Source organism: Loa loa (assembly GCF_000183805.2).
Source record: "Loa loa unplaced genomic scaffold supercont3.142, whole genome shotgun sequence".
NCBI lineage: Eukaryota > Metazoa > Nematoda > Chromadorea > Rhabditida > Onchocercidae > Loa > Loa loa.
The window spans coordinates 30,810-57,160 of record NW_018108322.1 but is presented as its reverse complement, the minus strand read 5'-3'; the positions used below and the strand labels follow the sequence as shown (position 1 = coordinate 57,160).

Sequence of the window (26,351 nt, the reverse complement as noted above, 5' to 3'; positions counted from 1 at the left end):
CCCTCCTCTCTCTCTCCTCTTTCTTCTCCTCCTCTCTCTCTCTCTCTCTTTCTCTTGTCATATTTAACTTTCATATGTGCATTCTTGCAAACAAACGAATTAAAATCAATATTTGCTATCATTCCTTTATCATTCCTTGCTTAAGCGTTTTTCAGATACAAAATTTCGTCACGAACGACCATTTTCAGGATGTTTCGTTTTCAACCGGATTCAGAATGCTTCAATTAAACCGGAAATTGAATGTTATAACTGCAAAGGTATTGCATGAAGCAAATTTTATTTGCTTACAAGTTGTGATTAGAAAATGTTATCAGTGAAATGATCATGATGACAAATGCAATCGATGATAAGCGGTATTGCATTGTATAGTTGTACTATTTCAAATTAATGTTTTTATTGTTGAAAATATTTGATGACATCAAGGTTATTTAATTATATCAATTATAACGATGAAATAAGGTCATACTAAATATGTAAGGTCATACTAAATATGGACGTACACTGATTTTTTTTTCTTTTTTTTTGTAAAATTTAAAATGTTAACAATTTAGTCATAAAAGGCTATTCTCTAATTTGAATATAACACAATTAAATGCTAATAAATTAATTAATTAATAATGTAAGTGTTGAAACAGAACAAATTAATATTGTTAAAATCCATTTTTGTTATCTTATTTGAGCTAACAATTTCAAAGGTTCAAACTTTGTAACGAATCACATAACAATTCGTCATTAATAATGAAAAGTTAGCAAACTTTGAATGAAGAAAAAAAAAGAAAAAGAGAAATTCTAGCTTCACTACATATTATTCTAAATAATATTTATTAAGTGATAAGTGATTAGTTTAATTGTTAACTATAAGAAATATTTATAACTTTACATCCGTTAAAATGCAATATCAATGATTATTTACTTTGATATTAATTTAACATTTTTAGCAAACATTAAATATTTTGATAGTAAAATTTCTTTTTCAGTAATGTGAAAAGATAATTTGAAATATCAAAAAGTACCGCATTTTTTATTACTAATTAAAATGTTTGTAACATTTAAAGAGTTATTTCGTTTCATTTATTTTAGAATTTTTAAATTCTTTTTTTTCATATTTAATTAAAAAAAAATAAAAACAACGAAATTTTTAAACAATATAAAATATTTTTGTTTTCTTTTTTTTTCTCACTCTGCTTACTAATTTATGCTTATTTGGTTTCATGGTATGCGCAAAAAAAAAAAAAAGCCGCCTTTTTCTTCTTTACATTCAATACCGAATGCCTCATTGCTTAAAGGTATTTCAAGCTTGCTTTTTCCATGGTTACCTTCTCAAACCATAAATATGTATTTGAAAAAAAAAAAAGGGAAATAAAGTAAAGAATAGCCACCTGGCGTTATCTGACAAAATGGGCTAAAATTTTGACGATGATCTGAGAAATATTTTTGCATCTTTTACGATTGAAATCGAAAAATGGCATTGTCCTTTTTCTGAAATGGCTAATATGCGACAACAAAGTGGAAGAAGCAATTTTGGTTAACTGAGTGACAATAAAAACGGTTAAATTACATTTTCTTAAAATGTTGGCGACAGTTGGCTTATTTATGAAACGGGAAGATTCATCACTTCATATTGCCTTTATGATTTCCCACTTATACTTTTATCACTTAAGTAAATTATGGTTCTTTTTGAAAAATTACTAAAAACTAAAGCGGATATGCTATCAATGAAGTCAAACATCTCCTTCTTATCATTTAACTAAGCAAATAAATATTTCAGTAAATCGGGTTATTGGCTTGAAATATTTATAAAATAATGAAAACAGTTTTTTTTCCAAATTAATAAGTAAACAAGTAAGTTTAATTTCCAGAAAATTAAACTTTGAATTTTACATGATTCGTTGCTTAAATTTAATTGAGGTGCCATACTTAAAAAGATATATCTTAAAAAGAGAGAAAAAAAATTAAATTTTAAATTTTAATATTTCAATTAGAGTTATTCCAAAATTACAATTCGAACATTGCTATTTATTATGAGATGATACCATTGTCATCTCTTTTTTTTTTCTTCTGTAATTATATAAGTTGCAAAGACATTAGTAATTCACGATAAATACAGTTTGCATTGGTTCATCTTACTCATCAGAAGCAGCTGGTAATGACCGTTCGCTCATCCTGTCCCTGTCATGTCCTGTTCTGTCCTCTCGAGACACATCTGCTAGGTCTCATGCAATCAATATAAATTACTTTGATCAAAACCATCAAATATCCTTATGCCTCTCAATTTTTACCAATTTTCTTGTTGCATGAATGAATTTAAATTGGTTTTGAATAAAATTATTTATCAAAAGTCATTGGAATGTCACACAATATTTATACAACATTTTTTTATGAATTAATTTAATCATCATTATATATAGTCGTTATTTTTATAGCAATGTACACCTAATTATTCAGAGTTATGCATAATTTTATGCATATATCAATTTAATTAATTGTGATGTATAATTGCTAATTTTATAGTGATACATATACGACAGCTATATAGGCATGTATAGTTCAATGAATTAAATTAATCATAATATATAATCGTTATTTTTTATAGTGATACATAAACCACAATAAATGTGTTTATTTGTGGTTACATCATTGAAATATCAGCAAAAAGCTTCATGGTCATTTTTGTTGTCGCCAAATGGTCATGATGACCGAAATGTTGCGGTGGAACGGTTGTTGTCGATTGTGCCAATGAAGCAATGGCTAGCATGGCTTGACAATTATGCGATTTGGAGCTGGATGGCATTATAAGGCATTGCTAGGGGCAACAACATCTGTTCTTTCTACTCTCATTTCATTTGCAAAACGAAAAATGATGTGATGACCATAGATTGTCCGGCTAATTTTCCAATTAATGCAAATTTGTTGGACTAATTTTGGTATTTTTCTTTTTGATTATAATTCCACTTACCATATAGCTCTATCCGAATTATAATTAATTAATTAATAAGAAGAAAAGGCTGAACTCGGTGACATATAAACATTCCACCATTTTGATATTTGTATGAAATGGATACATTCTACTGTTTGCAATGATTTTAATTATTTCAATTTTATTTATTGGATAATTAAGCAGATTAGAAGTAGTTAATTACTTACTTGTAATGTAAACTTCACAATGACCACTAAATGATAAAGATAAAAGAGAGGTCAAAAGGATGATGAAATACTATGCTTAGCATAAATAAGCCTTAAGTAATCACAGACAAACGTAATGCATTCATGCTAATTGCAATGGTTCATTGTCAGTTGAGAAAGGATATTGAGAAACGGTTGTCGACCTCGAGTGACCTTTTTTCCCCTTCCATTGGTCCACCTGCCTCAGTGTCTCACTCCTCCTATTATCAATACTACCATTACGAGTGGCCATCTGCCGTTCCAATCCAAATCACCACAAAATGTACAGACGACATTTTGGAATGATATCTTGCAGTATCAAAATTTTTTTTTTTCTTAAAACCTAACTGTTACAACCAAATAAAAACAATTAATCATTAAATAATATGCTCAACATTTCTTCGTCATATATAAAATCAATCTAATCATTATAATCTATACACTATCAACCTTAATGATTATCGTTATCATTTAACTATAATAACAATGATAATAATTGAGATTAAATCAATAATGACTGTTATTAAGGATGAGATAGGATCAGATCTATAGACCGTACTATACCGATCAAATTTCCCGATTTCTATCAAAGTATTTCTGATAGATTAATTTAATTTCTTCACATATTCTAATGTCTGAAATTTCAGTATTCCATTAAACACCGTAAATGTAGTCCTCGGTAGTATAGTGGTGAGTATCCGCGCCTGTCACGTGCGAGACCCGGGTTCGATTCCCGGCCGGGGAGCGACATGTTTTGTTCAAACGTTTTCCTTATGTTTATTATCTATATGATAATAATGATTCAGTTATTTTCAATTATCATTAGAAGAATAAAAGTTGGCAGAACGTATTTTTATCAAAATTTTCAATTTTCGTTAATGTGCCGCTAACAAAAAATTTTATGACATATTAACTCATATATTAATTTAATATATGAATTTAAATACCTAAAATTTATAGCTTAATGGAAATTTCACTCTCACTATCAATTGGTGGTATTATGTGATCCTCGGTAGTATAGTGGTGAGTATCCGCGCCTGTCACGTGCGAGACCCGGGTTCGATTCCCGGCCGGGGAGTGTGTCGCTTTTGCCAAGAAATAGGCTCTTCTTATTCCTTCGCTTTTCATTATGAAAGCAAAAGTTTTTAATTTTCAATTTTTAGAAACGAAGGCGGGAAAAAGACGAAGAATGTTGATTATTTCATCAATTGTTTGATGATTAGTAAGAGAAATTTTGCAGCTGTTTGGTGATGAAGAAAAGGATAAGATGAAGGATATGAAAATGAGAAGAGGATTGATTGCGTAATATATTGAAGGATCATTCACACATACACACACATACACACACACACACACACACACACACATACACACACGCATATATACACACACACACACACACATACACTCCTTATAATGAAAGGTCATTAATTAAGAGTGGGAAGGAAAAAATGGTAATTTATACTAATTATTACCGTATCATTTCAATAACTATTCATTCGTTTTTTACAAAAAAAAATGTTCATATGAATTACTACAGGGAAACTTTCTTTTTACCAAAAATTTAACCTTAATTTATCGCGACATATTAAAAACTGCTGTTGTGATGATGATGATGGTATAATGGTAATCATAATAATAATAATATGATGGCGATGATGATGATGATGACGACAATAATGATGATGCTGTTGATGATATTGATGATCATGATGATGATGATAATATGCTATTGCTGTTATTACTCTTGATAATGTTTGTTGCTAATGTTAATGGTAATAATAATAACGATATATTTTTGATGATGATAATAGTGATAATAATGTTGATATGCTAATCGTAATTCTTTTTTTGCTATGAATATTGCTAAACATCAATAACATTTCATCAGCATCATTTTGTTTTTCCTCATTACTTAAATCTTAGTTTTTTTTTTTTCCTTGACAAATTTCTCGGGATAAAAAACATAAAATGAAGTGTAGTGGAGTTATTTATGGATTAACAATACATAAAAGAATAGGAAGCAATATCATATGGTATGGATTACATTAACTGCTCCAGAACAGATTGCTCATAAATCTTCAGTTGTCCTCATCCATTCATTTCATACAACAAAAATACCATTGGACTTTAATTCAGTAAAGGAACATATGGAAGAGAAGTAGTATTGAAAAAGGAAACAGATTTTAACACAATGATATTTTCCGCTTTCGCGCAATATGGTCTAATTCTTTTCAAACAACATCAAATGTAGTAGCATTGGTTAACCTTTCTAATCCTAAAGGTCAAATCAAATGAGAAGTTAATCAAATTCTGATCTTTGATATTTCAATATTATTCATTTAATCTATGATTCATTCAGAATTTCCTTTCATCTTTACTTTCACTTATTATTTGAGAAAAAAAATGATAAGGATGAATTTATCTAAGATATTTATATGTTCAGCAAAAAAAAAAAAAAAAAAAAAAAAAAAAAATGCATGGCACAATTTTGACGACACGAATAACTGTGAAAGTTAATAGCTAATAATTCATAAGCATTTCTTAAATTGGTCCTTTATTTTATTGTTTTGCTGGATTTAAATTTGTCGATGATAAAAAATTTGGTAAGTTTTTCATGAATTTAACGAAAAAAAGTTAACTTAATCATTTTATCAATTCATTTTTGTTTTTAATCCAAATTTTGAACAAAGTTTAAAAGTTTAAGTTATAAATAAATTTATAAATTTTCCTCAATTTAATTTAGCAAGTAATTTATTATTTAAAATTTGATTAGCATATAAAAAAGACTAACAGTTGGTGATGAAACGTTAATCAATTTAATGCTACTTTGTGACTAAATTATAAGCTACTAATTTACAAATTACATCTTTAAGATTTTTGGACTTTTTTCCATTTTTTATTTCACATTTTTGACAAATTTTCTATTGAAAACTTTCTTTTTGCAACCTATTCCCGCAAAACAAAGAACCAATGATAAAGTTTAATTAAATTTGAACAAAATTTAAATTCAAATTTAAATGGACTCAGAAAATTCAAATATTTAAACCAAATCTTTTCCAGTAATTAATTTTGCATACGCGTATGTGACCGAATAATGCTCAATCCATTTCTTGGCCTTTTTTTTTCAATTGCTTAAATAGTCAAGCAGAAGGTTTTTAAATAAATTCATCCAGATGGTATCTGGAAAATTTTGAACGGATTTTTAAAATCCTTTGATCTTCTTTTTCCTTTTTTTTGCCTTAAATTTAAATTTAAATTTAAATTTAAATTCAGGCAAAAAAGCATTAGCATAATTATTATGCATGAAAGGAGTTGGAGATAGAAAATTTCGTTCATATTTTCGTTAATTAATTTACTATGAAATTTTGGATGAAACATTTGAACCGCCTTCATGCAAATGATTGGATGAGACATATGGGATGGTAACAGGGAAAACAAGATGGGTTAATCTTGTTGGTGGGTAGATTCGATTGGGTGGAGCAAATAAAATATCTTTTGACTCTTCCAACAACAAACTGTCAGTTGAAAATTACTGAGCGAAAAAAGGGTTGGAGGAATACGGTGTAGGTAATGTTAGTGATATATTTGCATTTAACACTTATCACTTTATGGTTAACAAATATTTATGATAAAATATAATCTTTTGGATAATTTGAAAAAATTTTAATTCAAATATCTCAAAATGTTTCAAATGAAAAAGAAACAAAAGTTGCAATAATTTTTGCGGTATTTTTATCTTTTTCTTTTATTTTTCTTTTTGGTTAATAATATTTTTGCAAGCATTTTATCATTTAAATAAATTAATTTTTCATTTTTATTAAGTGAAAAATTTTTGCATAATCTTTTGTTTGATAATATCCTTAATGATTAAATATAGGCATTATTAATTGATTAGCAATTTTTTTGCATAAAATTTTTTTGTTGAGATTATTTGCAAGTTTTGTTGCAATATTTTCAGATAATCGTTAATATGCTGTTTATTGGCATATCGATATTTTTTTTATTAAAAATTTAACTCCCTTAAAAATCGATTTTTTTTAAATCTTAATTTTAATTTTCAACCTTAGGCATTCCTAATTACCGTTTAATTTTTAATTGGAAGATAAATGGCAGGTTCTTTATGCACTTCTATTACTTTTTCAAGTTTCATCTATTTTGTATCTGTTTAGCTATACCGTATACAATCCAGCAGAATTAATTAATTACTGTGTTTCAGCAAGTTTTAGCGCTTTGTTTGTTGAAACTTTATTAAAGCTTGAAATTTCATTTACCATAAATAGAAGTTCTTGCAGGAAATGGGATTATATTGGTCGATATTGCCGTAATGACTCTAAACTATCAAAATCAGAGACGGAAATATGCATATTTAAATAATTTGCTAACAATTTGATGTGTGGAAATTACGAAATTCTGACAAAATGTCTATGAGTGATTTCTTGGTACGACATATTTTGGGCCTTAGGCCATCGCCAGAAGGACATTCAGATACCACAAATGAGCGGAATGGATCAACAATAATGGTGCCAAAGGTACCAACGGGATTACAGGATCTTCAATTTATCACCACTGGTCTTACAAGTCCAATGATCGATTATGCGACAACGTTGCAACTAATGCAATTGCAAATGTTTTGCCAACCAAGCCTATTAAATACATTTTTAAATCAAATGGCTGCAATGGGAATAGCTATGAATAATAGCTTAAACAAGGTATGACAAAGTGATAATGAATGATCCGATCAAAAGGGAGGAAAAAAAGTGGCACCATTAATTAAGCTGATCATTAGTAGAATTTGGAACTTATCATCAATAGCTTCTAATAAATTATGCAAAATTTTATGGTTATATTCAATATTATCAAAATTTATAACTTTTATTAATTATTGAATTTGAGATTAACGATTTCTTCAAGATATTTCTCAAAATATTTTGTTGGTTAAGCTCCGAATAAAATATGCAAAATTAGGAACTTTTCACTCTAAAAAATTTAAATAAGTTAAACAAATAAATAAATCAAATTTAAAAAATAAAAGCTTCCTTTCCTTTCTTCCATAAATTTTCGCCCACATTTTTGCACAAATATTAATTTGAAAAGGAGTCAAAGTAATGATATCTCAATGTAATTAATATATGTAAATAAATCTATCATTCATATATTTCTTTTCTTATCAACTATTAATAATTCATTAGATTTTTGATTGTTAATAATTAACAAATTTTTTCAAATTTCATAAACAATGCTTTCTTTTTCAAAGGACAGGAAGAATGTGTTGTAATTTTATAGCAATCATTTCAGAAATTGTGAAATTTATTTACAAATTATCGAACTTTTGGAAAAATATAAAATGTAATTAAAATAAAAGTCAATGAAATAATAGGTAACATCACCAGTTGAAACACCAACTGATAGTTGTACGATACATCCAATACGTGAACGGAAACGTCTTGCATCACGTTGTTCTGATGATTTATCATCGAAACGATCTAAGGTAACACGACGATTAGCAATTGATTCCGAAACAAGTTCACCTGTTTCAGGAATGTTTATAAAGGTGTGTCTTTTCTTCTTTTTTTTTAAAAAAAAAAAATTAATACCAATTATAAATATTACAATAGTAAATGCGATAACAAATTATTTAGATGAAAAAAAAAATCAAATAATTCAATGAATTTACTTAAGTTACATCTGATGAAATGATACATATGCATGACAAAATTTATGCAAAGAGCTAAAAAAAGTTAAAAGTAAATTTTCAAATTAGAAAATTAAAAATTTATGTAAAAACAAAATCGATGAAAAAGTGGAATGAAGGATTAGCATGCTAAAAAGTAAAATAGAGGAACTGTGAATTAGATAAATTTGAAATAATTTATTATTATTGTTTAATGCTTTTTTCTTTGGAAAATATATGAGAAAAGTAGAACTTCAAAACTTCAAAAATCTGGTCAATTTTTCAAAATAGAATTTAAAAAATAAAAATGAGATGTAAATTACAGGAGGCATCATCTTTACCGCCACCTGATGAATTACAAGCTGCAGCAGATTTGGATGAGACCGCTGTTTTTGTAAATGTTTCAGAGGAAAGTCGACGTAACATTGAACAAATTACAAATGTCATTGGTGATTGCATATGTGCCTTGTGCAAAGTATATATTTAATAACAATTTTGAATTTAATTTATTTAATGAAATTATTTAATGAAACTTTAATGAATTTAGTGAAACTAAGATAAAACTTAATGAGACTTACACATTAATTTATTAATCATTATTCTTATATTTGTTTATCGAAAGATTATTAAGTAAATGCATTTCAAATTTTTTTTTCTTTCTCTTTTATAATAATTTTTATATTTTAAAGTTAGCACAAATGTTTGAGTAATTTTTGTAAATTGCTTTTTTAACAAAAATTTTTACAAAAAAATAATTTTTTAAAGTAAATTATAAAAATTACTCAAACATTTATTCTTAAATATTATATTATAACGGAAAATAAAAGTTTAACAACAATTTGATTTCTTAACTTTTATTAAAATATTAATAATAGTAAATATAAATAATCCAAATTTATTAGGTTCGATATGATGATGTATTTCGGCTAGCACAACATCGTTGTCCACGTATTATTCATGAAGAATATCGTTGTCCGGAATGTGACAAGGTTAGCATTTCTTCATTAAATTTTACATACATTATCAAAAATTGATAATGTCCTAGTGGTAAACAAAAATTGATAATGCTAAAAATTGATAATATTGATAATCAAAAATTGATAGTGTCATACTGAATAAGATTAAGCATATATATTAGCATATTTGAAAGTAATTTATGATATTAACCATTAAATTATTCCAGTTTAATTATCCGGAATTGCTAAACTTTTTTCGTCTTAAAAATATGCGAAAGAGTTTCATGCTTTTTTTTTCTTTTATTTCAAGTAGTATTAATTTCATTTCTGTTATTTTATAAAACAAAAAAAAAAGAAAGAAATACTTGAAATTGCAATGTATGCAATAAAACGGTAACATGAAAATCCTTCTTTTCAAAGTCAAATAAAATTTTTTTTTTTTCAATAGGCGCAATTAACCAAGAATACAGCCAAATATGTCCTATTCCAAAGTAGTATGACTAACAATGGTCTAGTAGTATCCGATTCTTTGCGACCGATTCTTTGCTTCCTTCTTTATCGCATCCAGAATCCATAATTAAGTGGCAGGTGCATGCGGGAATTGGATGGTTTAAGAGCTTGTTCTGTCTCTATCGAGATGGCTCAGAGGGCCATTTGAGTAAGCAATTGTAACTGAAATGGTGATAAATGTCTCCTTGATGCATGTAAAAACATGATATTTTAATGAGGGAGTTTTGAAAGAATGAAGAAAAAAAAAAAGAAGAAGGAAGGATATGTCAAAATGGTCAATGGTTCTTCTTGACCTTACCACCCACTGATTTTACACGTTTTTGTTTTTTTTTATTTTTATTTTTGCGCCTTCCTCTTGTTAAAGTACCATTACTACTTCTACCATTACCACCCGTTGCCTAATAAACCTTTGATGAGAGCACAATTATAGGTATACTTTAATCGGGTAACTTTAAAGGTACATATGTACATGTTTAGCAATGGTACTATAATTTGATATTTGTAAACAAAATTATTAAGGATGCCGATTAACATGAAGTTTGCATAATTGATTCAGCTTTATCTCTTCTACTTTATGCAAATTTCTTTACCAGATTATCTTTTTTTCATCCAAAATTTATCACAATTTTTCGAATTTCAAACCATTTTGCTACTTAGTTAATAATTTGTGTCTTTTTTTTTTAAATCCAACTATAATTGTTTGGGATTCTAACCAAAATTACTATCAAATTAAAATCTCATGCAAATTTTTTTGTATAAATTTAATTAATAATTTTTTGCATAAATTTAATGAATTAATAATTTTTCGGGCGGAATATTCTGAATTTTACCTCACAAAATGCGCTATTGGTAAGAAAGAAAAAGCAGATTTGAATGAGAAAAGAAAAATGATACAATTTTGAGGAAAAATTAAGTTTATAGGGCTTGAAGTGATTTGAATTTGAAATAGTCCCGAAAAAATTTGATCTAAATCAATTAATACCATAATTTTTCCTCATGCCTAAACAGCACGAGATAAGTAATTGTACTTTTATTGCTAATAAAAGTTTCTCCTTTACTATTCTCTCGTCTTCTCCCTTAGTGGTACAGTAATCATTTCCAAAAATTGTTTTTTTTTTATTTCAGGTATTTAGCTGTCCGGCAAATTTAGCATCACATCGTCGTTGGCATAAACCACGCGGGAATGATCAGGTAGCTGCTGCGGCATCATCATCTTCCGGTTCTGCTTCCTTGAGTAATTTTATATGTACGATCTGTTCCGCAAAATTTGATACCAAAAAAGCCTTCAGATTACATTCCGCACACTGCTCAGCCATTCTTTCCGATAATTCTAGTCATACTCAAAATCATCTCTTAAACTTATTGCACCATACTATCCCTTCAAATTTAAAATCTAAAATAGAAAATTAAAAAAATTGTCTATAATTAAGGGATAGTATTAAACCAGGCGGAATGTTCGGGTAATTGTAATGCGAAATTATGCAAATAATCCAGTGATATGACTAAAATGTTATTTATACGAAAATTCAACCTTTTATTTTGTAATTTCAAATTTTGTTCCATTCTTCTACCTCATTTGTTTAAATTCATTTCTTTTTTTTTGACTATTTTAATTTATACTACAATCTAATATATGCTTATTTGTATCATTTTTGATCTCCCATTTACAATTAGATCTTCAATTTCATTTCATTTCATTTCAATTCTTTCCCTTCATAATAAATTAGTATTATTTTTTCGAATAACTAAACCATGGAGCATTCTTTTTTTCTGCATTATCTCATCTTTTCAGCAATTCTTAAACATTCAGGGCAATATGATTTGTATTAATTTTAGAATAGCTAAATTTATATTCCTAAAATTAAATTTTTATCAAATATGAAATGTATGCAACATTTTTTGTTTTTTTTTTTGCATTTATTTGTTTTTTTTCAATTTTTTAATCTTAATTTTTTTTTTTTTTGAAAACTTTTTCTTTGCATAAAATTTTTGCACTATCATATTTGCATCAATACATTTTTAGCAATAAATACATGTAAGCTAGTGAACGCTGAGTATTCTCTAGTCAATTTGATGTACAGTTATTCTTATCATTAATCATTTATCAAACAATGACAAACTATAATACTCCTTATTACTATTATATATAAATGATATTAAATCATATATCATAATTATTCCATATGACTATACCCAATTATTTTATTGTTAATCAAAAAAAAAGAAAGAGGAAAGAATTGTAACATTGGTAATAGTAGTAATAGGAGTAATAGTTTATAGTTTATAATGATAATAACACCTGCTCTCTTCTTGTTATATTCTTGTTTGATGTAATTTGCTTGACCTCTAGTGACCAAAACCATAATCATCATTTCTATATACAATAATTTGGATAACCTTAATTTACCGCAGTTAGTTGAGAAAAAAAAAATTCACTTGCAATTAGTAAAATTTATATGCAAAATGTTGCGGAAAAAATAGCAAATATTGTTGAATACTGCAAATTAGAACTAAAACTTGTTGGGATTTTAATGAAATTTCATTTTTCGCTCGTTTTTTTTAATCTTTTAAATTTTTCAAATTTCAATAAGTTCAATAACAACCATTCAGATTTCAAATTAATAGTTATTAATTTCATTGAAAACAACAAAATGATTGATATTATTGGTTTCGGTTACTATCAAATCAAATTTCATTGTGAAATTATTCACGTTATAATATATTACAGTAAATGTATTGCTTTCATTGAATAAATCAAATAAATCATACCTTTATATCTCTTTTCCTCCTTTTTTTTTCTTTTTTTAATCAGTAATTATCATTTTATTTATGGGATGAGTAACGAATTTCGAAATTGAAATTCAATTGCAAAAATATTGTCAAACGAAACAGTTAGATAACTGAATTTTAAATATTTGCAGTGAATTAAAAAAAAAAGGAAAGAAAAGTTGCATATATTGTCGATATTTGCATAAGTTACAATTATCAGTTAATTGATATATGATAACAAGACAATGTATGGAGGGAATAATAACTGCAAAAATTTCCACAGACGTAATGCTACATCATTAGACAGTTGTAATCATTGTACAATTAGAATTAATTAACCAAATAGTTATTTAGAATTACTGCTTAAAAACTCTTTTACTTTAATATTTTGCACTAATATATGAAAATTCTTTCACCATTAATATGCTAATCAATATCTCTCAGATATTATTAAGTTAATTGATACCTCTCAGATGTATGAATTCAACTTCCTTGCATCTCATTCAAATTTTCGTATTATTATCCAAGAAATAAAATGATGTTAAACAAACTGCTATTTCTCAGATATATTAAACTTATCTGCCATCTCTCAGATATACTAAACCATTTGGTCTTTCAAATATATTAAAAATTACAAAAATGGCTAATTAACTGGATGAATAGCTTATTTAAATAATCCAACTTCCATCCATTTCCCTTAAACTCTTATACCGTTATCCGAGGAATAAAACGATAATGATGGGAGAATAAAATGAATGAATGAATGAATGAATGAATGAATGAATAATGTCAAACACATCTAACTAGCCTTGACATCTTCACTTGATCTCCTATATTTAGATGGTACTCAAATTAGACGTAATTACAGAATTCATCATCAAATATTTTCTCGAATCAACAACACAACAGTATGATGATGATGGATAAATGAAGAAGGATAGGTGAGAGATGAGGGAGAAGGTAAGTTTTCTGGGATAAAACTTAAATCTGCGTATTGATCATACTGTAGAAGGATCAATAAATGAATGGTGTTATTCAACTTGATATCTATCTTTTCTTTATTTTAGCTTTTATTTTCTTTTACTCTCTCTCTCTCTTTCTTTTAAATTCTATCTTTAGTAAATTTTAAAATAAATCCTAAATTTATATAAGATTTTTTGTAGAGATAATGGTTAACAAATCCTTTAACTTTATTTATATAATGAAAATTAACGAATGAAATTATTGAATAAAAATGACAGTCAATGTAATGTTGTTGAACAGATGGTAAAAGAGTGAAGAGAGTAGAAGGATATTTGATGTTTGAGGATATTCGAGGATACTGTTACCTCCAAACATTTGCCATCTCCTGTAACATATATTCTTATTAATAATTAAATATTCTAAATGAAGCAAAATAAAACGATAGTGAAAAGAGTTAAAGTCATCCATCATTTTCAATCTTCTCCTCTTCTCTTTCATTCATATATATATATATATATATATATCATTGACATTTAATATATTTCATTTTAATGTTTATCAGAAGAAAAAAGAAAAATGAGCAGTAAGGTTGAAATGATTTACCTCTCGAAAATTTCGATAGATTAAAAGGAAAACTCGATTTAAAATGATTTAATTTCAATTTGTCTATAAATAGAAATAAATTACTTCAAAATCATTTCATAGAAATATGGTACATATCAAAAATATGTTCAGTTTTATTTCCTAAAAAAAGAGAAAAAATTGAATAAATTTAATGGAATTAATGAAACTCAAATAGTTCTGGGAAATAAAAATGTAAAGGTAAAAAAAAAAATTCGACAGAATTTGGAAGCACTTTTTTTTTTCTTCCTATAAATTTTTACTGAAAATGACAAGCAAAATTCTTTTTCGCATTTAACATTTTCGGATAATAATCAATGAGATTATAGCGCCTTTCAGTACTTTGAAGTTTGTCAATGCCTTGAGAAATCGACGCTTAACAGCAATAAATATGAAAATTTTAATAAATTAACAGCTTGTTTCTCTCCCTCTCTTCCTCTCTCTCTCCCTCTCTCTCTCTCCCTCCAATATATTTTATGAAAATCTTTGAAAAGTTGCTGTCAAAAGAAGATCCAACGAATACATAATAAATTGTATGCCAATTTCTCAAATAAAATTCCTTCCAATTTAGCAATATGAAGCGCATTTTTTTTTCATTTTTGGAAAACCAGATTTTTTCAAATGAATTATGTTTTATTTTTTTTAAAAACATCATGACAGAAAAATTGGTATTCCTAACCAAAGTAATGAATCAATAAACTAACAACCAAAAAAGAATTAAATGAAATCAATTGATAAAATGGTTATCGAGAAATTCATGTGAGCCAAAAATTTTTAAGATATTTGAAATAGACAAATTTTTTACAAGAGGTAAAAAGGTTTGAACCATTACTGGAAATTGAGAATCATTTAAAATCAGAAACCAAAAAAGAAACAAAAGAATGCAACGCAACATTTAAGAAATGTTCAAAATACATTTAAAATACAATAATTTTTTGAAACGAAAAGAAAAAAGAGGCAATTCAAAAAACACATTCAGGCATATTAAATATCATAAAACACTTTCCGATGAAAGTTCTTCACAGCTTCTTCATCCAATCTATAGTAATGATGAGTTAATGAATGCCGTGTGGCAATTAAAAATTGGAGTAAAAAGAAATTATTGGTACAAATGTGGTTAACATGTAAATTTTCAAGTTGATTATTTAAGTTGATTTTCATGTTGCACGTTTTCAAGTTGATTATTAGTATCGCATTATTATTGCAGATTATAAAACAGAAAAAAGAACAGATATAAGATGATGGAATGACAAAAGACAGAAGAAAAAACACACCTCATTATTTTCGGCAAAGTACAAATCGATAATGAATATCATTAATTTCCACTGGTTCTCCTGTTCTTTCATCGTAATCGGCCCATTCCTTGATTCAAAAGTATAACAATTAGATTATTACTTCATTAGTTCAAATGCCATTGACAATTGAAACAATTACAGCAGCACAAGTGGTCTAAGGGGATTCCTTTAAATGATAACCACGAATACACCACTTAGTCGTTCACACATGCCTACATTCAAATTATACTGTTTAATCTTTTTATTTTTTATTTCTACAATCTTACCACTGATTATTCATTTGCGCATCAAATAATGTATTAAATAAATAGATAAAATGGGAGAATGAGTCATTCCTTTATTATTATTTTTTTTTCTCCTCAGAACAATACATAAACAAGCCAAATTATTAGAACATTACAAAGACAAATTAAAGTTTATTTTAACAAAGTGCGTCTCACAGATTGGTTATGTAAATTAAAAGAATAAGTGGAAACCTTTTCAGTAAGATCAATATTTTCAAAAATAGTTGTTGATTCGTCTCCAATAGCTTGCCATGGCGACTGAAATTACGATTTATATCGGAAAAATATCAAATAAATAAATACTGTATAGCAAACAGTAAGCTTCTAAAAGATCAGTAAAATTCAGATTAGTAAACTTCAAAGATCAGCAAGCAGTAGGGTTTCGAAAAAAAAAAAACGATTTAAGAAATCTACTGGACTAAACGATACATTTGCTCTAATAATGATCCTTACCATTTCTTTCACTATTCAGCTCCCCAACACTTAAAATTATTGCACTTGTTTCCCTTACTTAGGTACAAAATTCGAATTAAGAGAAGAAATAAAACAAACTCGTGGATCGAAGTCGGTCGGTTCCAAGCCACGACAGTCAAATTTAACCAGTTCCTTGTATTCAGCATAATCACTTTTATAGGGTCGAAGCGAACCTTTCACAATTTCTATAGAAATAGTACAGCATATAATAATTCATATATAAAGAAAAACGAACTTAAATTTTAGATCACTTCAACCGTGTTATATGATTCGCATATATTAATATTAAAAAATATTCTGAGAAATTAAAACGTGAATTTTAAAAGCAGACATGAAGTGCACTTTTAAATAGATTTTTGGTAAATTCTGCCAAATTATCACCAGAAATTACCGAGTGAATTCATCCTGTTACATAATTTACATTTTTCCAATATATTTGCAGTTCCTTTGCTTCCAGGTATATTAACTTTTTCCTGGAAAACTTCCCAGTTTGAATAACAAAAATATATATATATACTAATTCATAATGCTTGACACTGTTTTCTTGATTCCCTATCAAGTTCCGCCTTTTACATGGTTTTCTCCAAAACTTTGGCTTGATTAATGCGCATTGCATCATTACAATCATACCTTATAACAACAAACAACTTACTTGCGCGACAACATACTGCCAATGTTCTGGTTCTTCACCACAGTTCGTACATTTCAACTGTAATATGCATAATTACTGTTGATACATTCTGAAATTGATAAAATATGATGATAAAGATTTCCAGAATTTGACCCGGTTAAAATTTCAGGTTTGGGGAAGCCACGTAATGAAGTAGTATGGATTGGAGAAAAATCGGAATTACGAATTTTTTCAAATTCGTCATGATAGAACAAATTTTCCCAAAACCCTGAATGATGACTTGTGGACTATTTACGACAACGCATCACTTTTTTATATTTTTTAAGATAAAATTTTAAAATACAAACAGAAAAATCAAACTACAGCATCAAACTACAGCCTACAAGTTAGTCCAAACTTTTTCTTTTAGAATTCCATAAAACCTTTAAATGCCATCGAAATTTGGTCCAGTCACCCATTGGTTCCAATAAAGTTACATTCACCAAATTGGCTTTCAACTGTAGCGCAATAATGGGCTGCAAAAATGTTGAACTTTCCAAACAAATTTATTATCAAAAATTATCAAGGAAATAAAAAACTTAAATGGCCTTAAAAGTTTAAAGCTTAGATGAAAATAAAAAATTTCACCTATCCAAAATACTTTGGAAACTCTCTATATCTTTCCGACGATTCAAATAAATCATATATAAACTCAGAAATGTCTCATTTGAAGGAAAGGAGTAACTTACCATAGTATCAATGAGTTTTCCAGTTCACAAGATGATCCTCCCGAAAAAAATATATTTGAAGTAGGAAAAAGAAATATAAATTGAAGACAAAGAGATAACTATTGCAAACCAACCAACTACAATAATTCAATCAAGCCTACACATTCAACAACAAATTGTATCTTTTTTAAAAGATATGACTAAATGGGGAAATAAGAAGAGTAGTTTTATCAGCCAATGACGATCTTTCGTGGAAAGTGATTTTGCTCAATTTACACTTTTTTTTTTTCTGACAATATAGAATTAGAATCATTACTAGCAGTACCAAAAGCAAAGAAAATGTGAGAAATATTTTATTAAATTTACAAAACTGAGCAATGTAAAATTTAATATTTCTTTAGAAATTTTCCAGTCTTAGATATAAAGTTCATTTGAGCATACCGCTTCATGATAATGACAAGTAATCCCCTACGATAATTTAATCTTCATCCTTAATCAGAAAACTGGAAGTAGAAAGCATATATCATGAAGACTGATAGACAGTCACATTTTCTCAAGAAACAGGGAACAAGTAGAACTAATCACCCATTAAATTTCGAATTTCGAATAAGATTTAGAATTTGTAGGGTGGTAATTCCAGGATGGAACTAAGTGCAACTTGAAAAATGCTGAACATCCTTCTATGTAATCAAAAGAAGCCTTAATATAACATGGTTTAAGCCAACTCAACAGAAGAATATTCAACAAGATATTCTGCTAATCATCGAGTAATACGACCACACTTTGGGTACCTTCAATGAGATAGAGGAATCACTGAAAGTAAATAGTCCTTTCCTCCCGTTCTCTTCGGTTTCTGCAATTTTTAAGCAACCTGAAGGAAATTTCCTACCTATAACTAAACGCGTTGAAAAACTGCAGTAATTTGTCTTGCAATGAGATCCTGACTTTTATGTAACTGAATAATTTTAAATCTTTTTGCAAATTAATAATATCAACTTTTTGAAAACGAAAAATTGGCTCTGAATTTGCTAAATTCATTATCATTCATAATAACATTACATAACAAATAATTATTGTCTTCCGATGGTATCGGCTGACCAGCAAGAAAGGAATATTTGCACAAGTATGAAAATGCTTCTGAATGTGGACGTAATTTCAATCGGCGAATTGTTACACCACTTATTGTCAGTACTCTCTGCAACGTTTTAGATTATAAATCTGAATCTGGAAGGAAAAATACTACAGTTTTGTTAAAAATTTTTAGCAAAAATGAACAGATTAAAATAAACCCGAAACTAAGTAAAAGAAGACTGCAGGTATCTAAGAGAAAACTGAGAAAGCACAGGGCTTTCGCTGATATTGCAAGTGAAAACAAAGGAACGTGACAAGTGTCTATCGTTTTACATTTGCGCTAGCAAAGAGTACTGCACCAATGTGCGCTTCTTAAAGACGTTAATTATTGTAATCTTAAAAGTCGAAAAAGCGGAGGGTTCCGAGCATCAAAATCATTTTTGCAAACATATATGAGATGGGTTTGTTGGTTATTATTAATATCGCCATTGAATTTGTCGCATTGGTATTGTAATTGTTAAGTTCGTCTAGCTTATCATCCAAGTCTGAGGTCCTATTTATCCGAAAAAATCGTGGGCAGAGGCCAAATAAGGATTTGAGATTATTTGGTAAAGAAAAATGAAGTAAAAGCTAGCCACTAGAAAGGAAATACCTTATCAACAGCAGCCATCAATTCGACAAGCCCACGACCATCAGCACAAGAGACAAAATATGTGTTAGGTTCATCGGCCGGTAAACGACTCAATTTATCAATTTTATTTCCAACTCGAATCACTGAATCCAGTAATTCATTCTTAATTTTCAGTGCTGATAGTGTTTTCATTACGACATCACGTTGTGTGAGATAATCTGGATTCGAAATATCTTCTACATGTAATAATAAATTCTGCAATTATTTCTCAACATGTCAAACCAATTTTGGTGTTGAAAAAAATCATACCAATCATCATTTACTCAGTGTAAATTGTTTTATGGGAAAAAAAGTCTATTTTGGACAGGTTGGAATGGATTCATTTAAAGATAACTAACTGCATTCGCAACGTGATTTAATGTAGCTTGAAAAGATGCCAGTAATTGGGTAGGCAGATTCGATATGAACCCAATTGTATCAGCAAAAAGTATAGGTAAACCGGATGGTAACCGGAAAACATGAAGTGATGTATCCAATGTAGCGAACAAACGATCCTCAACATATAAATTTCGTCCTGTTAATCTGTAATAGGCGAAAATGGAATAAAATCAGAAATACTGCATATGAACAGTAAAACAGTAACGCAAAAAACTGCTGCACTTCCAACCAACGTCTAAAAACATTAAGATGTTCCGGAAATATTCTCCTACTCATTATCAATTTCACAGCTTCATTTTCCATCAAAAATGAAAGCAAATTGCAAGTAACCTTTTAATCAAAGAACTTTTACCAGCATTCGTATATCCGACTACAGCAATCACTGTCTGTATATTTTTTTGAGCTTCACCAATTCGTAAATTAATCTTCTCTTCCACAGCAGCTTTTAAGCATTTTCGCAAATGCTGCTCACGATAACGTAAAACTTCCAGTCTTTCGGCTCTAAAAACTTTCTGGAGAGAATTATTCTTCCCAAATGTTGACAAAATCTGGTCCACATTTTCTGTTTGAGCAATACAAGGACTGCTTACTTAGTCACAACGATAACTAATGAGTCATGATGATCACGAAAATTTTCAAGGAAAAATAATCATTCTAATTATTAGGGAATATTCTGGATTCAAAAAAAAAGTTAACGCATTTTTTTAATTCAAGAGAATAAATCCACAAAGCAAACCTCGATTTCTCGGATGTGTCAAGATGGAAAGTAGACGGATTTACACGTAATTCATACATGGATAATAACCGCTGCCTATAGAAGAAGAAAAATGTGTTTTAAAATTTCTTAGAAGTAAGATTTGACATAATCAAGAACATCATGATCGACATCTCAAAAATTTCAACGAAAGATAAAACTTCATATAGAAAATAACCTTATATAAGGAATTTCGGCAAGTTGAATTTGCAACTTAGCCTCCTTTGTTTTAGCAAACATTTTGAAAATGAGCAATACTATATTGTAACGATCATATACCGGAATACGGAAAATTGACGCCAATTCAGCCTAAATATAGTCGTAAATACCTTATTAAATTTCATTTCAATTTCTCAAAATATTAAATCTTAATTTTTTATTTCAAATTCAAAAAATCAAAAGCTTGAACCACTTGATTTAGGGTTTAACTACAAGTAAAATGATTGCACTTCACTAAACTCCACATTGTTAAGAAGGATAAGCGATGTTTTGCTCAGCGATGGAGACAATAAGGTCTCAAAAAAAAAAAAAACCTGTTGCTTTGGTGATAAAATATCAACGTCAATCATCAGTGCTGTGGCAGCGATTTTTCCTTTCAGAGCAATTATCCGCTCAATACGTCCGCTACCCCAAAGACGCTTTTTCTCAGTAGAGCGATCAGTGCTTACAGCAGTTGTCCTGCAACGATATAAATCCAAAATACAAATCAAATCATCCAATTTTCTCAATCAAAATACCAACGTAAACCCTTATTGTGATGTGGAAGTGTTAATATTTTTTAGAAATACTATCAAAACTCAGCGATCCATATGAGTCGAAAGTCCTGATTGGAGGTCACACATTTGGACCATTGTAATGGTCCTATTAAATGAAAATTAAATCATATCAGTCCTTGAGATCGTGTAACTAAAAAAATTTGCTACATTCAATGCTTGGACAATTTGCAGAATATCTTATCCAATAAATGAATCAAGAAATAAAAAATGAAAACAAAAAAAAAACGAATATTACATACTGAAACTTGTTGAATATGTCTAAATGTTCCTAAGAAAGACCGTTTAAGTGTACTACTGTAGAAAAAAAATACCGGAACGAAAACTTACTCTATGACTTTAAAATTAGGCAAAGTATTGACTAATGCAACAGCTTCTTCCAGTTGTAGCTTAGCTTTCGTTGGATTTAAATCGAAGAAACGTCCACGCCGTAACCGTGGATGAATAAGCAAAACACGATGTACTTCGGATGCTATACTTTGTATACCGTACGATTTTGAAATAATATTAAATTCATCATCCATCTGTGTTGCTTCCCTCGGTATCTTCGTACAAAGGTAACGTCCGGAACGCAATAAAGCAGAAATCTTTACAAAATTTCTAAAAAAGAAAACTCGAAAGAAATCCTGCAAGACCATTAACTTAAAATACATTAACCAGAAATTCATCTATACATCCAGTATAGAGCGTATTCCGTTAATGAAACTGTTGAATGCTGTAGATGAGAACACTATCAATAGGAATAAAGAAATGACTTTGACCGATACAGTCTCTAGTAAAGATCAATTCTACCAGTCAATTTTTGACCATCAATATCTTTTCCCTCCTCACTTGCTTGAATTTTTGATGAAAAATACGTATTTCATTTAGTGCTATCTATACCAAAACCTTACGCCGCTTTACGACATCTTATAAATGACGAATCCCCTTGAATGATCATAATAAACATACTTTGAAAAGACCATATTGTACAGCGAATGATTCCACAAGTGATCGACGATTATTTCCAGTAGAAATTATTGAAACAATTGTTACCAGCATAACGGGAAGCATTTACGAAAGCCATGCACAGGATGCTAATCTCACTAACTTCATAATATCAGGATAACCTCAGCAATTTTTTTATGATAATGATAACATGACAAGCATAATGCCATAATCATTTCTTGTTTACTCCTAATATCAAACTTCACGTCTTACCTTCCGAAATTTCCCTTTGAACTACACCATATAAGCTCACCAAATACCCGTTTCTTAGTCTAATATTCAGAAGAGTACATTTGCAAAAACAGTTGAATATTCTCGAAAAGTTTTCGCCAACAAAACAAAACAAAAACAGGAAGGGATTCCCACAGCACTTTTATTCCAATCAAATATATTTGAACATTTATCAGTAAGTTGTCCAAATGAATTAAATAACAATAAATGAGAAATGGAACAAGGAAAGATACCCATTTTCTGAGAGAATATCACAATTCTTTGAAGAAATGGAAAGCATTGTTAAAACAAGTAATCTACAAGGAAATATTTGAAGCAAAATTATTAATCCAAAATGAACCAGGAAAAAAATAAACATTAAATAATCGAAATATGGATAATAATCTGTATTACATGCATTAGGAAAACAACATCCATGCCAGAAAATCTTACAAATAAAATTTTTTTTGGCAATTGACAAAGGCAATACTGAAAATGCAATAATTTACAATCCTAGAAAAAAAAAAAAAAAAACAACAAAATTAACTATCTTCTACAGCTTTAAATGCTGTAATCTAGCAAATGTAAAAGATTCGAAACCAGGCAATACAATACAAGCTAAATGGGCAAATATCAAATACAAGACGGAAAGATATGACTTCGATGAAAAACTAAATATAATAAATTATAACACAATGAGTCATATGAAATCATTCAAAGCGAATGAATTTAATCCTGAAAATCAATAAAAGAAATAGCGGATGTGAACTATGCTGCCATTTTACGCTCATGCTAGCAGATTAACCATGATATCAAGTTAATGTTACCATGTTCATTTGTTTCAAAGTATTTCTTAACACTTTTCAAAGATAAAAGGTGAGCAAAGGAGAAAACTAATTTGGCCAATTTAAAATTCAAACTTTTTTTTAAAAGCAAGCAAAAAATATCAACTAAATCTAGAGAGAAAGGTGAAAAGAAAGCAAAATAAATAAATTCAGGAACTGAAGTCTTTGTATTTTATATCAATGTCGATTCTGATCCAGAAGCAGAAGCTGTAGAAAGTGATGGAGAAGAAGAGGAAGAAGCTTTATCCAAACCATGTAAACTTTGTAACACGGCATCGATAGCTGCCATATCCAGACGAGGCTTTTTAACTTGGCTACTTGGGGAATCGATGCCGGATGACTCATTGTGATGTATCGATTTCGATTCATTGGAGCCGGAAAAAGAGGAGCAAGCAACTGTTGTGGATTTTGAAGACATTGGAATTTTCGAAATAGAATTTGAAACAACTGTCAATGTATTTGCTTCCGAACAGTTACTGATATTTTTTACTGAAACACTCCGCCGTAACGAATCATTCTGCGCTGAAATGTCAGGTTTTAATAGCTGCGACAAGAGATCTGGTGTTTTCGGAATCGGCAAATCCAAAATCCTTTTACGAGTAGTGTGCTCCTGAAAGGAAAAAAAAAAAAGCTGTGAAACCAGATCCAGATGGAACGAAAGATATTATGCGAAGATTCAACAAATAAAAAACTCAGAAACCTCGCTTTTTACGTGATAGCATTCATTGCTTAAATACCAAGCAATGTTTCATAAAAGTTTATGGAAGAATTCTATTTGTATCGGAGGTAATATAATAGCAGTTTTATTCAGATTCTGAAAATTTGTTATATCGTCGGAATTTTCTTTTTAATGATGGTTTAACTTCTTTAAAAGGAAATATAATGACGAATGTAGCGATAATCGTTGCACGCAGATAATATTTAGCATGAAGTTGTATATACTGTAAATATAAGTGTTCTCTGCATAAGACGAACAAGAAATATACATTCCGGTTGCTTACTTTATATATAGTATAGCATAAATAAAATAACTTACCAAAGATGACGCAGTTGCACGCCGCATACCCTCAACTTTGCGATATTCCTGTTTCAGTTTTTCCTCATGTTCATACTTTGTCCGTATACGAGTTGCCTTTTCCAGTACCATACCAACTAGAAGAAAGGATTTGATTTTTGCTCATACTAGCTAGGATTGTTTAGACTAGCGAGTCATTTAATGTAATATGTTTCTGGTGATCATCGCTAAAACATCATCCAATTTATCAGAGGAGAGCCCATATTCCAATAATTTGGACAAAAAACAGAAAGCTCACGCATGAAAGTAATGCAACTAGAAAAAACCATAAACACGTAGTCTGACCTCTGGCTGAATGTCCACCTCCAACTAGCAAATTTCCCCTTCCTTTGTTGACCCCTGAAACTACCTTTTTGTATTCCATTACATCTATTTCGTCCTTTCGAGACGTACCTAAAAATGCGGTTTCTCGTTCAAATATCGTTTCCGGAAGAATACATGGAAAAAGTTAGAAATTTTGCGAAGTGGATAAGCCAGGATTTAACGTAAATATTTACAGCACGAAAGATAAATCCATGATCAGAACATGCTAGCAGCATGTTGGATAAAATTTTAAGCAAAATAGTTGAAAACGAGTAAATTACCTGGTTTTACAGCAAGGCAATTAAAAAGATCGTCCAGGGCATCCGGTCGACTTGATCCAGTTTCCTAGAAGGAAAGGAATAAAATTGTGATGAATTAGAAAAGAACTAACAGGATAAAATTTCAACAATTTAGTATTTCGTAAGCTCGCGTTTGAGTACTTTCATTTTATTTAATCGCTTGCTGCATTTAATCAAAAGTTAGCGGAGAATTACTTCGAAGAACCATTATTCATATGTAGAACCTCCCGATTCAAAGCAACACTATTCATCCAATCAATAGAATAACTTAAGCAATAAGACAACACAGTCCGTAGTAACATAGTGAAAAATTACCTTTATGTTTTTTGTTGCCTTAATATCAGTGTTACGCTCTGACTTTTCCTTCTTTGTACGACAATCCTCCTTTGTGAGCTTTATTTTCCCAGTAGTCCTCTGAGTGGATGATGGCCTAAACCATAGTTCAAATAAAAATTTTAAAGAATTGTTGAATATTTGCCGAATTCTAACCCAAAATTGTCAGCATAGTTAAAAGTTGAAACAGAAGAGGACAAAAGCTACCTCGCACGACTTTCTTCACACTTTCTTTTTGACTCGTCTCTATCTGAAATCTTTGAAACAGGTCTCAAACTATCACCATCTCCAAACAGTTTATCTAAAATGCTTGCTTCATTCGCTTCACCACTTTTAGAGTCGAACTGTAAAATGCTTTTCAGCTCTTTTTTGGTTTTCTATCCCTAGATCGTTCTCGTTGCTTTTTCAACGCGCAATTGTTGGTCAGTTTATCGTCTTTTTCCTTCATCCTCTTTAGCTTTTCACGATCCTCACGTTCTTTGCGTCGTTTTTCACGTAGTTCTTTTTCACGTGCTTCACGTTCCTCCTCCTCCCTCCTTTTCCGTTCTCTTTCAGCAGCTCTTTTTAGTTCCCTTTCTTCTACTTC

At 29.3% G+C, this 26,351-nt stretch overlaps 5 protein-coding genes and 2 non-coding genes across 7 annotated transcripts in view; 3 read left to right on the top strand and 4 right to left on the bottom strand.

Moving 5' to 3' along the window:
• Positions 1 to 2,629: 2,629 nt before the first annotated feature.
• On the bottom strand, positions 2,630 to 2,791 carry LOAG_03900 (hypothetical protein; the record flags this gene model as incomplete). Its single annotated transcript, XM_003139437.1, has 1 exon — positions 2,630 to 2,791. The coding sequence occupies one exon, from the start codon at positions 2,789 to 2,791 to the stop codon at positions 2,630 to 2,632; it is 162 nt and encodes a 53-aa protein (XP_003139485.1).
• Positions 2,792 to 3,265: 474 nt separating this feature from the next.
• LOAG_03899 (hypothetical protein) lies at positions 3,266 to 3,415 on the bottom strand (the record flags this gene model as incomplete). The annotated part of the gene is made up of 1 exon (XM_003139436.1): positions 3,266 to 3,415. The coding sequence occupies one exon, from the start codon at positions 3,413 to 3,415 to the stop codon at positions 3,266 to 3,268; it is 150 nt and encodes a 49-aa protein (XP_003139484.1).
• Positions 3,416 to 3,835: 420 nt separating this feature from the next.
• Positions 3,836 to 3,907, top strand: LOAG_20055. The gene has a single exon. It is a non-coding gene; the product is annotated as a tRNA-Asp (tRNA).
• A 261-nt stretch (positions 3,908 to 4,168) lies between these two features.
• LOAG_20054 lies at positions 4,169 to 4,240 on the top strand. The gene has a single exon. It is a non-coding gene; the product is annotated as a tRNA-Asp (tRNA).
• A 3,343-nt stretch (positions 4,241 to 7,583) lies between these two features.
• Positions 7,584 to 11,712, top strand: LOAG_03898 (hypothetical protein; the record flags this gene model as incomplete). The annotated part of the gene is made up of 5 exons (XM_003139435.1): positions 7,584 to 7,874; positions 8,543 to 8,716; positions 9,162 to 9,311; positions 9,739 to 9,825; positions 11,428 to 11,712. 5 exons carry the CDS (start codon positions 7,584 to 7,586, stop codon positions 11,710 to 11,712), a joined length of 987 nt encoding a protein of 328 aa, XP_003139483.1.
• A 4,221-nt stretch (positions 11,713 to 15,933) lies between these two features.
• Positions 15,934 to 22,766, bottom strand: LOAG_03897 (hypothetical protein; the record flags this gene model as incomplete). The annotated part of the gene is made up of 16 exons (XM_020446444.1): positions 15,934 to 16,017; positions 16,427 to 16,492; positions 16,787 to 16,893; positions 17,100 to 17,181; positions 17,361 to 17,417; positions 17,762 to 17,854; positions 18,838 to 18,917; positions 19,106 to 19,241; positions 19,770 to 20,003; positions 20,147 to 20,330; positions 20,517 to 20,687; positions 20,923 to 20,997; positions 21,119 to 21,249; positions 21,474 to 21,618; positions 22,044 to 22,339; positions 22,665 to 22,766. 16 exons carry the CDS (start codon positions 22,764 to 22,766, stop codon positions 15,934 to 15,936), a joined length of 2,043 nt encoding a protein of 680 aa, XP_020303216.1.
• Positions 22,767 to 23,927: 1,161 nt separating this feature from the next.
• LOAG_17869 (hypothetical protein) overlaps positions 23,928 to 26,351 on the bottom strand; it is a gene marked incomplete at its 3' end in the record, with an annotated part of 7,705 nt that continues 5,281 nt past the window's right edge. The window contains exons 11-17 of the mRNA XM_020450531.1: positions 26,231 to 26,344; positions 25,973 to 26,066; positions 25,748 to 25,862; positions 25,415 to 25,478; positions 25,116 to 25,223; positions 24,792 to 24,907; positions 23,928 to 24,365 (exon numbers count right to left, since the gene is read on the bottom strand). Of these exons, the coding sequence (XP_020305776.1) occupies positions 23,928 to 24,365; positions 24,792 to 24,907; positions 25,116 to 25,223; positions 25,415 to 25,478; positions 25,748 to 25,862; positions 25,973 to 26,066; positions 26,231 to 26,344 (1,049 nt within the window). The remainder of the gene's footprint in view (positions 24,366 to 24,791; positions 24,908 to 25,115; positions 25,224 to 25,414; positions 25,479 to 25,747; positions 25,863 to 25,972; positions 26,067 to 26,230; positions 26,345 to 26,351) is intronic.